Below are 13,834 nucleotides of genomic sequence, written 5' to 3'. Positions count from 1 at the left end.
TTTTGTTTACTTTTGTCGATCTTGAACATGGGCGATGAGATTTGAACACAACATTCTCTTGAATAATGCCATTGTTTCTGCAGGAATGACTCAGGTGGTGTACCTAAGCCTTACTTCACCTCACATTTCCCTCCTGTGTAGATGCCAGCACCTTACAATGCATCATCGTGAAATCTATATGCACAGACCTTCCTGTTTCCAGCCTAGGAGCACCTACTTCCTAGAAGACCTTGTTTTGTGATGTAGTGTTTTGTTTAAGTACATTTAACCTCACATCAAGCTCAGTTCCTACTGTATAATATCTTAATCTCTTATCCCAGAATTGTACTGCTCACAGCTTGGTCCATGTCACTTCCACTGAACGTTTGCCATTGAGGAATCAATGATCTGATGAGGAAACTAGCCGTGACACACGTGGTGTGGCTTTTGTTGTGTGCAGTAGTCTCATTGCCTAACCTCAAGGATTGTGTATTAATGACAATTGCCATGTTCTTCCTGTCATTCTGTGTTTTGCTGGCATACCTGCTTCCTTTGTTGAAATAGAGCAGGCAGCCTTCATAACAACTGTTTTTCTTCTGCTGCACCCATTGCATATGCTTCTCTTGATTCCTCCTAGTTTTCAGCTCCTTGAACAAACAGAAGAGTGAAGGAGTGCTCTTACTCTCTTACTCAAAGTAGGACAAGCATTCTCTTCTTGCTGCTTTTTTTTTATAAGGGTAGTTTGCCTGGGGATATTTCTAGGGATTTCTGAATAGCAGCAAATCTGCCTCTTGTTCTGCAATCATTCATACAAAATTTGTAAATGTCCAATCCTCAACAAACATTGCTAGATTTGAACTGACGGAAGGGAAAATATTTCCTGTGAGAGGAAGATGACTTGGTGGCCCAGAAAAACACTGTACAGATAAAGGGGAAAATACGGTAGTCTACTGACCAAATCAAACCCCCACAAATGACTGCAGGTCATTGTTTTGTTGTTGTTGTTTTTCTTTTGCATTCAGAAAGATACTCTACCTTCCAATCCATGTATGATTGAAAATAAGCCTTTGACTAGAGGACAGAAACGAGTATGCTCTGCAAAACACCACTTTAGTTTACTGGAAATGGCTTTTAACTCCAGGAGAACCTGGTACAAGCAGGGTTATTGGAGGTGCTTGTAAATATTTTCTCTTCCTGTCACTGACGGTGTGCTCAAGTGTGTGTTTGTAGCTAGCTTCTATTACTGTAGTAATTAAGATATGCATCACCTAGACTGTTCTGCATGCTGTTGATTTTAATTACTTTCGTTGCTACAGTTACACGATCCAATGAAAGCCGAGTTGGAATATATTGCAGGGGAGTATCCGACATGCTCACTACATCTCACTCAGTGACAAACTGAGGGACAGTTTCTGAGAACAATAGGCTATTAACTCTCCACTCTTGCAGTGGGCATAGTCCAGTGCCTTGTATTTACTACACTATTTATTTTTGATACTCACTAGTGGAAGCTATATATTATTTCTAGCCATAATGCTTTTTTATCTTACTACTTCATTGGGATTTACTTACAGTAGTAGACAGTGTGCTGTGTACAGGATCCAGCCTTTAGGTTTTGGGTTTTGTTTTTATTTATTTAACTGTAATCTTTACACTCGAATGCTGAAATACTTCAGTCACTAGATAATATGTCTGCTAGGTAGATTCCTAGTATGGAAGTCAGTTTGCTATAGAGCAGGAACAAATCTCTAGGTGAAGTCTGTTAAGCAGCATTTATCTCTACCCTTTGGATGCTTGATGCCAATCTGCTGATAGAGAACAGGTATAAAGTTGAACTAATGGGTTAAGTCGGGTGTATGGCTGCTTTGCATATCTGGGACAGCATAAAATGGCCCGAGGCTGTCTGGTGAACATTTTGGATCAAGATTTCCTTAAGAGGCAAAACACCTTAATTGTACTCTTGATCTTTAAGTGCAGTGAATCTCATAGCTGTTTGCTTGCATGTCAAATCCATTTTTACTTAAATATCTGTCTTAACTTGTGTAGCTGCCTTGTATTCATATTAAACAACCGCTTCATAGTGAAAACAAGAGGAAGGAATAAGATAGCCCTCAGCTATTGCTTAAATGTTTCATAAACTGGAAAAATTGACATTTTCCAGGTTACCTTTATGTACAAAGTAATGAATTTTTTCACTGTACCTCCGTAATATCACTCTTTGAATTGGTTCTCTAATGAACCAGTTGATGATTAAATGGCAGTTCCTGTGGTCATTAACACAGATTTTAAAGCCTGTATATTTTACTTGGGTGGAAATTTAAAACCCATGTAACACGAGAGTGCAAGCTCCAAGATCAGAATGTACTCTCTTCACTTAATAATTTTGCGCATCCCATGCATACTTTGATGAAGTATCGATCAAACACTTCTTTCTGCAGACTTTTAAGGGCTCAGATGTTCACTTTTTTCTTTCTTTTCAACAGATATAAGCTTACCAAAATCAGCAACAATATGTTACACAGCTGCATTGCTCAAAGCCAGAGCTGTCTCTGACAAGTAAGTGCATAAGAACCTCTCTCCAACAAAATTCCTGATTTAACTCAAGATTTCTCTTAGGTGATCTGCTGAGCCCACACCCTAACGATCTGCTGGGTTAGCAGGAGAATTCAGTCCTGCAGTAAATTCACAAAATCAATTTATATCTAAGAAGAAAAATTGCCATGATCAAACACTGCAGTTCAAATATTGCAGAAGAAGAAAAGAGAAATAGCCTAAATTCAATTCTTGTTTCAGATTTGTGTATACTATCTGGGTGAGCTTTGGCTTCCTAGATAGTATAATGAAGATGTGACTAAAAGATCCTGTAATGTATACTGTCTGGGGGAGCCTTGGCTTCCTAGGTAGTATAAAGAAGATTCAACTGAAAGGTGCTGTGTGGCTCAACCTCTTCAACTTTATATAAACCTGACCTCAAAAAGGTAATAAATGCATGTGGATACACTGGTAACAATGTCATTTTACAATTGCTGTGAGAAGACTGCTTAAATAGTGGCAGGTGGATTTAGCATTACCATGTCAGGGATTCTGAGAGGTAGATAATTTTCATATTTTTCGACACACAAATATCTGCTCATCCCTGTTATGGCTATCTCTTGGGTCTCAACCTTCCAAGGTGCTGAGCACATCTACTCATTGCCTGTGGACTTGAGGGCGCTAGCCCACTCCAAAATGGTGCTCAGCTCCTTGTGAGATGGAGCCCAAAGATCCCAGTTCTGCTCTCAGATGCCTTTACACAAATCCCAGGCAGGAGTTGTGTCCGTGCACCTGAGGGTCAAATGCCTCCCTAAAGTTGGAAAGCAAGTAGAGTGGAAAGCCGTTTTCTTGACTGACATCCTGACAGTTTTTGCTTTTAAAGTGTATGTACACATCAAGATCTAAGTAATTTTCTTTCATTCTTTTTATCCTGTAGATCGCCAGTACCTACTGCAACATCTTTCCTCCCTACACAGCGACTCCAGCTTGGGAGGGCAGGGCTAAGGTTGTCACAGCTTTCCCTGTGGTGTCTGCCTGCCAAGTACAGCTCTGGAGTTAGCCGTGGGGTGTGAGGTGAGAAAGAGATTGCATGGTCTGGTTTTTCATTCACTGGGGCAGATGAGTTGCCCGCAGTTTGGGCATGCTACCCTCAATGGTGCTGCGGCCAGTAGACCACCCGCTACTGCTGCTGCATCGTGCTTCCATCCCAACCTGGCCCAGGGGCATTGGGTTGGGAACCTCCCTCAAACCTCCCCAAACCTGTTTTTAATAGAAACCCTCCAACAATTATTTGGCATTGTTTTTTTTTTTACTTTTATTTTTTTCTGCAACTCCAGCTTTGAATATGCCCCTTAGAAAGGTATCTAGAGCAAATTTAGATTAGTGACAGAGAAAGATCTGACTGCACTGACTTTCTGCCTTGACTAGATGCAAACATGCTTTCCACTTCTGCTGGGATTTTCATTGGCCTTCACGTAATAGATCACTCAGAGTTTCCACTTACTATGGAAGTTTGGAGAGCATAGGAAATTGACTCAGTTTGGTTACATGGGCCCATGATCTAGATTCTTTTTCTGCCTTTTTCTTACTGGCATTTCTGACCTAATGTGTTTGTTCCTTTGCTTTTCTAGATTTTCTCCAGAGGCTGCCTCAAGGCGAGGGCTGAGTACTGCAGAGATGAATGCAGTAGAAGCTATTCACAGAGCAGTAGAATTTAATCCACATGTGCCAAAAGTGAGTATGGAGAAAGCATTGTTGTAACTGTAAAACTGCTGAGGTCCTAACTCCTGATTTGTTTCATTTTGTTTTGTTTGTATTTGATTATTATGTGAGGTTATAGAAAGGGGAACAAACAATGGGAGGGCAAAGAGGCTGATAGTCTCTACAGTTTTTTTCTTCTGGTGTTTCACATAAAGTGTCTTCTACTCTGGACCTTGAAACTTGAAATTTTAGCTAAAGTGAGTCCTCTGTGTGACCAACAATTGCATACTGCATTGTGGTAGCAGATACCACCAAATATTTTGCTGCAGGACAGAACTATATATAGGGACAGATTATTCTTTGCACAATATAGCCATAAAGTATCTTCTAGTTTAAAGTAGCATATTCTCTTCTTATGTAGTTTGATGACTACATAAAATAATATGGTTTTGATATGCCATATAAAGAAACTTAGATTTGGAGTTCATGGTATACTTCAAACAAGTTGCATTAGCAATCCTTGTGCAGCACTCTGTCATTAAGCTCTGAGAACACACAGCTCAGAGAAGAAGAATCACTGAGAACTACAAAGATCAGTAGAAAAGGGATTTATGTTTTAATTCCCTAATCCTCACCCTAGATGTGTATCTCAGCAGTAAGAATCTTGCCCATGGCTACTGAAGGCTAATTTATTATTTTCTCACCTGCAGTCTGTAAGTTCACTGTAAAGGCAAATTAGAAGACAGATGCTTTTTGGCCCATAGAGATCTGCCTCTGAACCTCACCCTGCAAACCTCCTTTGGACCAGTGTTGCCCAGTGAAAGCAAGCAGCCTTTGGGGGAGAGCAGAAGGCTGCTGTATTTAAATGTAGGGAGACTATTCATTAGCTAGACTTTCCCTCTGAGGCGCTTCTTTCTACATTGACTATGGAAGGAGCAAATATTTTCAATTAAAAGCCTGATTTGTAGAGAAGATTTAGGTGAGATTAGTCCCTTTGTATTATTAGTTGATCTTCTACTTCTGTGGCAAGCTATAAAATGAAAATAGTCAAATTTGGTTCTGAGACTGCTCTTGGATATCCTGTGGAACTATTTATCTTCTCTCACCCCAATAATTTTTGCACAAACACAGTCATTGATACTCTCTTCTACCTGGCTGTTTGTTTTCTTCTCTATTCCAGTCTTGTTCTGGACAAACCTTTTCAAATTCTTACTGAAGCCCAATTAAAACATTATATCCTTGTTTTAAAAAAATAGATAACTTGCCAAACAAAGATGTCAGTTTAGTCTGTCATGCCTTTGATCATTCTTTCCTTCAAAATCTTTTTTAACAGATTGTGTACTAATAAATCCACATTATTTCCATCCTATAAATACGTGGTACTCCATTTACTATTCTCATTACCGGATCACTTGATTTTGAATGGGGATCTTCCTCTTCTAAGTTTGTAGTTCAAGTCTGGCAGTTTCTGGAGCCCGTTTTTTCTGTTTGTACTTAAGAGCCTTCTTTTCTTTGGCTTGATTTCCATTGCAAAATCTAATTTATTGTACGTTGTGGCAGTTGCCCCTGTAATCTCTGCACTTCCAGACCTTCAAGCTGCTGCATTGCTTGCAGATCGTTGCTTTTATTCACTGCTTGTGACCCTTGTCTCACCAACTCCTGCTGAGGTGGCTGTTCAATAAAAGGCTGAAATTCCCTTTCCAACAAGTATCCCCCATGTGCGAAATGCAAATTTCATGTTATTTTCGGTACTATTGATTTAAAAAAAGTCCAGTCCACATTTAAGTTCCTCAGTCTAGTTCACATTGTTAATTGATTCCTTCAGTTTGAGTTTCACAGGCTGTCATCCTGAAATTAAAAATCCTTGTGAAAAGTATGAATTACCAGGATAATGAGGTACTAATGGGAGCAGACTTTGTTGTGTTGTTTTTTTTTAGTTCATATTTTGACATTAAAACAGCGTAACCAGTTTTAATGCAGACTAATACACAGCGCTGCTGATTTTGCACTCAAATTCTCTTTGCTATTAGCTAAAGGCTATAAAGGTAGCAAGAACATAGCCGTGATGATAATTTTATGCAGAGTGTGGGTATTACACTTCAATTTCTGCTCAATTATGATGGAAGTCTCTAGAAACAGAGATAAGCTGTAGCAAGCAGCTAAAGAGAAATCACAAGAAATTGAACAGTGCCACAATGCTAATATGTCTTCAAAGCTGCTTTAGCATTTTAACGCTAATGAGTCTCCTGTTCTGATTGAGGAAGAAATAAATTATGAAGTTGACATATTACTGAAAGCATTTGCAAAGTTCTCAGCAGAAGCCTTGAAAGGCTTTATTAAGCCTTTGAAAGGCTACATTATTAAGGAGGAAAAAAATTAAATGGTTCTATATATTTACGGTTTGTCTCAAAAGGAGATTTTCCATTTTCAGTGTAATCATTAAAATTCATCACATAAAAAAGGTTATTACTGCAAATGCATTTTGGAGACATTTAGCGGGAAAGAACAGATTTTTGTTAATGAGATTCTGAGATGAGGAGAGAGCAGGGAACATAATTTGCTGAGAGATGTTGCTGAGCTAGACTTGGAAACAAAGGGAGACTGGGCCTGCCTTTGACCTGTTAGAGGTTGGTGTAAAAGAGCCATTAGACTTCTACAGTGCTGCTGATTTTCTCTAGGAGATGTACGGCCAGACTCCAGTCCAGTGTTCCATAATGATATTGCAGAGGTCAGATTTTCCTCCTTTATTTCAAGTGTAGTTTGAAGACGTAGGAACACTTTAAGAGGAAACATTGTGAAAGTCCCAGATTCTCATCTTTACATAGAAGTGAGAAACCCTGCGAAAGCACCTGGGAGCCAGCGTGTATGCATGGCTCTGGGCATTCTCTCTGTGTTCATGTCATGTGAAGATGTAGGCAAAAGAAAATGAAAATGCAGTTACTCTTACACTGAAAAGGTTTTCTAATAAGTAAATAGATTTCTTACCCATCGCGAGCATTTTTGAATGCAAAGACGCTGATCATCCTGCATAAAGGAGGAGGGAAACAGAAAAGGCTAGTAAGCAATCTGGCTTTGGAATTCTGTTCAGCAAGTCTTTAGTTAATTCAATTTGCTTAGTGTAAGCAAATGGCCAAAATCAGAATTCTTCTCTAGGAGATATGGGAATTCTTTGAGCACTGATAGTGAAAACAAACATTTGGATGTTGGCTGGTTTCTGTGGTGTGCACCCAATTCCATTGATCCCGGATGACTCCACAGTTATTTTGTGTCCACACAAAAATGCCTCTTCCAGAGACCTAGCAAGGCTGGTAATCTTTCTTCAGGCAGCCACCTTTCCAGCAGTTAATCTTCTTTTGACACAGGGCTCTTCTTCTTCTTCTTTTTAGCATGTTTTGATGACAGTTTTCCTCCCAGAGATCCACTAAGTCTCAGCTACAGGTGATAAATTGTCATCGGTTTTGAATTACACTGGAGACAAGATGTGACGTGTGGAGGTACCAGAACTAGGTTTTGGTGAACAAAGGCAATACAGAGTTCCTTCCTTTTTCCCAAATCTCTTCAGAAAGCTGGGCAGGTGAGCTGGCTGTGCTGTTTCTGGAAGCTCAGCTGTAGTGTAAGGCCAGCTTAGGTATGTCAGCAATGATTTCTTTCTCGACTGCAGTGAAAATTGAAGCACTGTACAACCGATCATGATTTCTCATTCTGAAGACATCTTACCTGTAATCAAAAGGTTTCTGTGCTTGAAAGCCACTTAATTTTTTAAGCTGTACCAGAAAAATATTTGATAGAAGGTATTATCTCTGTCTACAGAGTTTGTCTTGTTTATGTTGGTGAGACAACTCAGCTACAGCAAACTGCAGTTTTATACCTTGGCAGAGATTGGCTTTGTAAAGAGAAAGCAGGTGACCAGGCAGAATATTTTCAGGCTTCTTTTTAGTAGAAGAAAAACATGCCAGTAGCAGATGTAAGTCAGCAGTACAGCAGGAAAGAGGACAGAGCAAAGAGCTGTGAGTTCCACTAAGAGAAGAATCACACCAGATTGTGTTGCTTGTTTGTGGCCACTTGCCTGATTTTTTTTCAAGCCATCTCTTTCTTATATGAAACTCTATGGTCTGGTCTACCTTTGTGTTAGTATAGAATCAGGCACTGTAGAGTGTTTGTCCCCAGGAAATGTGCTGACACTGGCAGCGTGCTGCTCAAAACTTTAAGAGTTAAGCAACAACAAAAAAGTTTTTATTGCCATGGTTGGGGTATCACTGTATTCCAGAGGGTCTTGTATGGAAAAGAGAGTAAGAGTAGTACATCCTCGGTCACGGAGAGTACAGAGGTCATGGAGCATATGAAAAAATATGTACGTATGCATGGAAGACTTCATCAATATTATTTATATGTTATTGTTGGAGCTTCCCCGCTTCTTTGCAATGTAACTATCTCAAGTTAATGCTGATAAAATACCACAGCTGTGTCTGAGATGTTCCTCAATTGCGGAACACCCTTTCTGAATCGATTTGCAAGGCTTCCTCCTCTCAAACTCATCCTGAAAAGCACCCCCCTCCCTCCCCCAAATCTTTTCTGCAATTTATAAGGCCAAACATTTTTAAGTTTAGTAAACTCAGAGGGACAGATGGTGGTCCATATATCTAATCGTTAAAATTCAGCCAGAAGTGTGCCCTGCACACAGTTTTCTGGGGTGGCTATGTAAGCCGGGGGCTGAACTAATTTAAAGAGGGTACCTGCTGAACTTCACTGCAATTTATTCAGACTGTGTAAATATTGATGATACTTTAAGAAATGCCAGTTCTGTGAGTAAACTGTTTCTTAAGAAGTTATAACCAACCATTAACTTGCACACTTTTAAAAATTTACCGGTCCTCCCTTTCATTCTTTCTCATTTCTTTCTTATCTTCTTTATTGTAATTTATTTTATAATGAGAACTGTGTCTCTGAATGCTGCTGTGGTTTCTAGTAAGTTGTAGTTGCTAATAGAAACAAATAATGCAAACAAATTTATATACCAGATGGGAAAGGAATCCGTCCCGCACACCCCATGATATTACAGAGAAACTGTTCCAGACATGTTTAAGAGAGCTTTTAGCTGCTCAGTGAGACAGTGATTTGTTTTGTATCTCCAGCAAAAAGGCCAGCCTTGTTAATTACCATCAATCCAATGAGGACTTGTAGTGTGACCTACAGTTGGCTTCTCTGGGCATGTAGAATCCAGTATTCTGGAACTTTGCTTTAAGCTTGTGCTGTTCATCCCACCGGGAGGAAGAGTTCCTGTTCAAACAGTGTTAAATTCTGATGGTCTGGCCGGGAGGGGATGCTGTCACAGGTGCAGTGACTATTGCCTGTGAGCAGCCTGAGCTGTAATTTCAGAGGTAAGACGCAGAACTGAGGGAAAACCTTCCTGAGATAGGTTGATGGATTTTCTAATGGGGCACTGAAGTAGCTCATTAATTTGGAATGTTAAAAGCACTCCCAGCAGAGAAGTAGTCGGCAGAGTGCTGTCAGTATTATGGAAGAAATAATGTGTATTCAATCAATTCAAGTAAGAGAACCATAAACTCTGCCATATTATACTGCATGTACACAGCGAAGTGCTTGTACAGCACTTACCACAATGTTTGCACCGATAGGCATTATAACAATAATAACACCCTTGCAAGTTTCCATTGCCATCCTTGAAATGGATTTGTCAGGAAGAAGGATGGGATGAGGGAAGAGAAAGTCCAGGGAAAAAGAAAGAAAGAAAGAAAGAAAGAAAGAAAGAAAGAAAGAAAGAAAGAAAGAAAAAGAAAGAAAGAAAAAATGGAAACCAACAGACCAACACAATGCAGGGCTGGGTGAGCCATCTGTTGGTCCCTTTTTTAAAGGAAAATGATAACCCCATAATGGTGGTGGTGGTGTGTATTATTTCCTGTTCTAGTTAAAATTCTTTATTTGTCATTGAAAAACAAGTGCAGGTGGAGATGTGCAGGGTTTACCCCCTCCGTTTCCTCCCTGATGGCCAACTCTGCTTACTATGGCTCTTTAGTCTGTTACTTGACTTCCCTTGCACAGGAACCGTGCTTGGGTTCAGAGCCCTGTCAGGATGACAGAAAGCCCTTCCCTGTCTTCCCTCTGTATTCAAAGTATTGTAAAGGTGATGAACTCCTACTGCTTTAAATGTAGGATCATGGCTGGGTACACAGCCAGTGTATCGAGAAGTACGGGTGAAAAAGGGATCTGTCAGGAGGTGTTGGTTGTTCTCTTGTAAAGCCCGTTGGAGTTCACAGTGCTATGAATTTTACTGGTATGCTGTTAATACAGGTAATCTGTATTAGTCCTGTAAGAACAAGTCTGTGCTCTGGACTGAGGCCTTGAGAAATTAGGTATAAACAGCCAGTTTCCCACCCTGTGGTCTTTAATGTTAAATAGAAGACTGTGCCTGTCTCGTGTAGGATCTTTGGTTTAAGTGCAATAGCAGCAACTTGGGAACCAAAACTAAATGTCTTTGGCTCGTCAGGAGCTGGAGATTTTTGTTGCACATTGAAGTCCATCAGGATTGCGATTCACGTGGTAAACTGGCAGCTGATTGGGCAACAAATTCATACAGGCAGTGAATAAGAACATCCCCTATATCTCTGCAAGCTTGGCAGCTCCCTTGTCAGGTCTTCATTCCATTCTTCCTGCCACTCAATCCCCCATCAGACTGTCCTGCCTACTAGATTGCAGCTTCCTCCACTAATCCACCTGCTCCACCGAGCTCACTAATTTTTCTGAACAGCTTTAGAGAAAATCCAATATCACTTGTTACTCTCACTGCTAATTCATTTTTTTTAATGAATTCCTTTAATGAACTCCTTTTAATGAACTCCTTTAATAGTGACCTGCATCAGAAATATCCATGATTTTTCTTTCCCTCTGAATTACTTATCTGTTCCCTGGTGTTGTCAGTTCTCTGCTTTGGCCTTGGTCTCTTCAATCCCCTACCTGTCTGTCTAGCTCCTTCCAGGCGTCCTCTGGCTGAAGGGATGACTAGCTCTAGGATGCCCCCCAGGACATCATGCCACTTGATTCTCCTTCCTCTTTGGCCTTTCCTCTTCCTTTCTCCAAGGATGATTTTGAATTCTCAATTGTTTCTTTCCCCCTCTTTTTGTTCCTTTTTCATTCATCGCTGAGCCAGCGTGCAAGTCTCCCATTTGCAGAGGTCGGTATTCGATAGGAGCCAAGAGGGTGCCATCACCCACACCTCTCCGTCACCTTTGATGGATCACGGCAACCTTCTGGCTAGTGCCTGCACTCAGTTCTTGTCAGTCCTTAATTCTGCAGTCCTCCTTCTTCCCAGCCAGAGCAGAGACCAACACGTAGGCACAGAGACTGATCCGAAGAAGAGGGGCTGCACGCTTATTCTCTTTTTGCTGGTTATTGCCCACAGCTTTCTTTTGTACCCTCCTTAATTTCACCAGTGACAAAACTGTTGTCCTCCCTATCTAAAATCTGCAGTCTTTTTCTCACCTTTACTAAAAAAAAAAAAGCCTCTCAGTAAATATTGTAGATTTTTTTCCAGTAGTTCTGCAGCCTTATACTTCCGTCCTAGTGGCTGAAACAGCTGTCTTCTCTCCCTCCTTCATCTGCAGTCATCCTCCTTTCTGACAGCAATAGCACTCTCCTGTAATTCATCCAAAGCCCATGGACTCACGTGCTGCCCGTTGCCTCTTGTATGAAATAGCCAAGCGGGCAGAGCGTTTGCCCCCAGGCATCCTGCAAGAGAGCAACAGCTTCCCTATGCTACTGAAGAGAAATTAGTGCACAGCTGGGAGGTGCTGTACTTCACGGAGTACCTGGAGACAGGAGTTGATTCAGCAGCCTGTATTTCAGCCCGTCGTCCCTTTCCTTGTAAAGCTTCCCAACGAGGGGTGTATCCTCCCCCTCCATTTCTCTTTCCCCTCCACTGACCGGGACGAAGTAACACCAATGCTGAGGCAATGTCTGCTCGTCTGGTAGTGGTCTAACTCCTGGGCTGGGGATTAAGGAAAGATCCCCCGCTTGAATAACGTTCAGGACTTCTGTCTTCTCCTGTGGCATGAGCCCTCCGTGTGTTTCAGTCACCTGCTGCTATAGGGGATCCACTAACGGGGCGAGTTTTTTGTGGCTTTGCCCAGTGGTGTTTTTCATTGTCATGCTATTTTCAGTAAGTATTTTGAGAGCAATCTTAGATTTCAAGTACTTTTTTTTTTTTTTTTTTGGGGGGGGGGGCGGGGTCAAAATCTGATATTTGTTACATTTTGTAAACTTTATTTCGTAAATTGTTGGTAGCTGCTTAGGTGGCTGCCAGCCCTGCATGTTTACAGACCTCGTACCCTGTGGATGGTAATGCAGTAAAGCTACCTGTGTGCAACCTATTACTATGTGCATCAAACTGCGTAATGTCGTCTTCATTTCATTATGAACATTTCTAATTAAAAAGCTCCTGTAATTAGAGTCTCTCTCCTACTTTGAGCTTTTTTTTCCGTCCCTTTTGATAAGAGAGGCATCTCAGTTTGAAGTTCTCCATGGTCCTCCTGCTGCAAAACATTAACCATCTGTCAGCATATTTGGGAATAATTCCGTAATTATCTTCTAGTGCAGTTGCTGATGTTACACATCTGATGAAACACTTATGAAACAAAATGCGTAAGGGAAATAGACCTTGCAGTATGCATTGCAGAATCGCAGGAAGCTTTTTGTGTTTATTGTTACTCCTGAAATAATTGTACTCTGCTTTTTTATTGCAGTATCTACTAGAAATGAAAAGCTTAATTCTGCCCCCTGAACATATTCTGAAGAGAGGGGACAGTGAAGCAATAGCATATGCTTTCTTTCATCTTCAGCACTGGAAAAGGGTAGAGGGAGCATTGAATCTCTTACACTGTACATGGGAAGGCAGTAAGTAATTCTTTTTCTTACAAAGAAGCTAATCAAATATTTTTTATTGAATGTCATGAGAAAACGAGAGATTTTTGTGAAGTATAGCATGTGGAATTTTTGGAGGTCAGTTATATCCTCACTAGCACTGAAATATTTGAAATGTGTAGTGTAAAGCAAGACAGTATTTTATGATGATGATGATGATGATTATTATTATTATTATTATTTTGCATTGACAAGCTGGAGTGAATCCAGTGGAGGACCACTAGAATGCTTGGGAAGCTGGAATATGTGATGTAGGAAAAGACAATGGGGGAGCTGGTTTTATCCAGCTTGGAAAAGACTTCTGGTGGGTGTAACCGGGATTTGGCTGCTGTCTTCAGACACCCAGTAGAAAGAAAATACACAAGACAGAGCCAGAGTCTTCTCAGAAGGGCACAACAAAAAGACAGGAGACAATAAACACAAGTTGCAGCATGAGAAATTCAATCTAGACATGAGAAAAATATGTTCAGAATGAAAGTGGTGATGCTTTGCAACAGGTTGCTGATAGGTGGTGAGATCACCATCCCTGGAGGTTCTCAGAGCTCAAGTGGACGTGGCCCTGAGCAGCCAGATCTAACTTGGAAGGTGACCCTGCTTTGAGTAGGAGGATGGAGTATATGATCTCCAAAGATCATATGTTAACCCTTCACATCTAAATTACCTAAATTATCTTACCCTGTCTTTGATG

General features: G+C 40.7%; 1 protein-coding gene across 3 annotated transcripts in view; it reads left to right on the top strand.

Moving 5' to 3' along the window:
- The window catches only part of ST7 (suppression of tumorigenicity 7), a 144,460-nt gene that overhangs the window by 115,820 nt on the left and 14,806 nt on the right, over positions 1–13,834 (top strand). For all 3 annotated transcript variants that reach the window (XM_035334448.1, XM_035334468.1, XM_035334458.1), the window contains 3 exons: positions 2,463–2,535; positions 4,143–4,245; positions 12,969–13,119. In XM_035334448.1, the coding sequence (XP_035190339.1) occupies positions 2,463–2,535; positions 4,143–4,245; positions 12,969–13,119 (327 nt within the window). The remainder of the gene's footprint in view (positions 1–2,462; positions 2,536–4,142; positions 4,246–12,968; positions 13,120–13,834) is intronic.

The sequence above is a fragment of the Oxyura jamaicensis genome, chromosome 1, assembly GCF_011077185.1.
Source record: "Oxyura jamaicensis isolate SHBP4307 breed ruddy duck chromosome 1, BPBGC_Ojam_1.0, whole genome shotgun sequence".
NCBI classification, from domain to species: Eukaryota; Metazoa; Chordata; class Aves; order Anseriformes; family Anatidae; genus Oxyura; species Oxyura jamaicensis.
The sequence above is the reverse complement of the archived record's forward strand: the minus strand, read 5'-3'. Positions and strand labels throughout refer to the sequence as shown.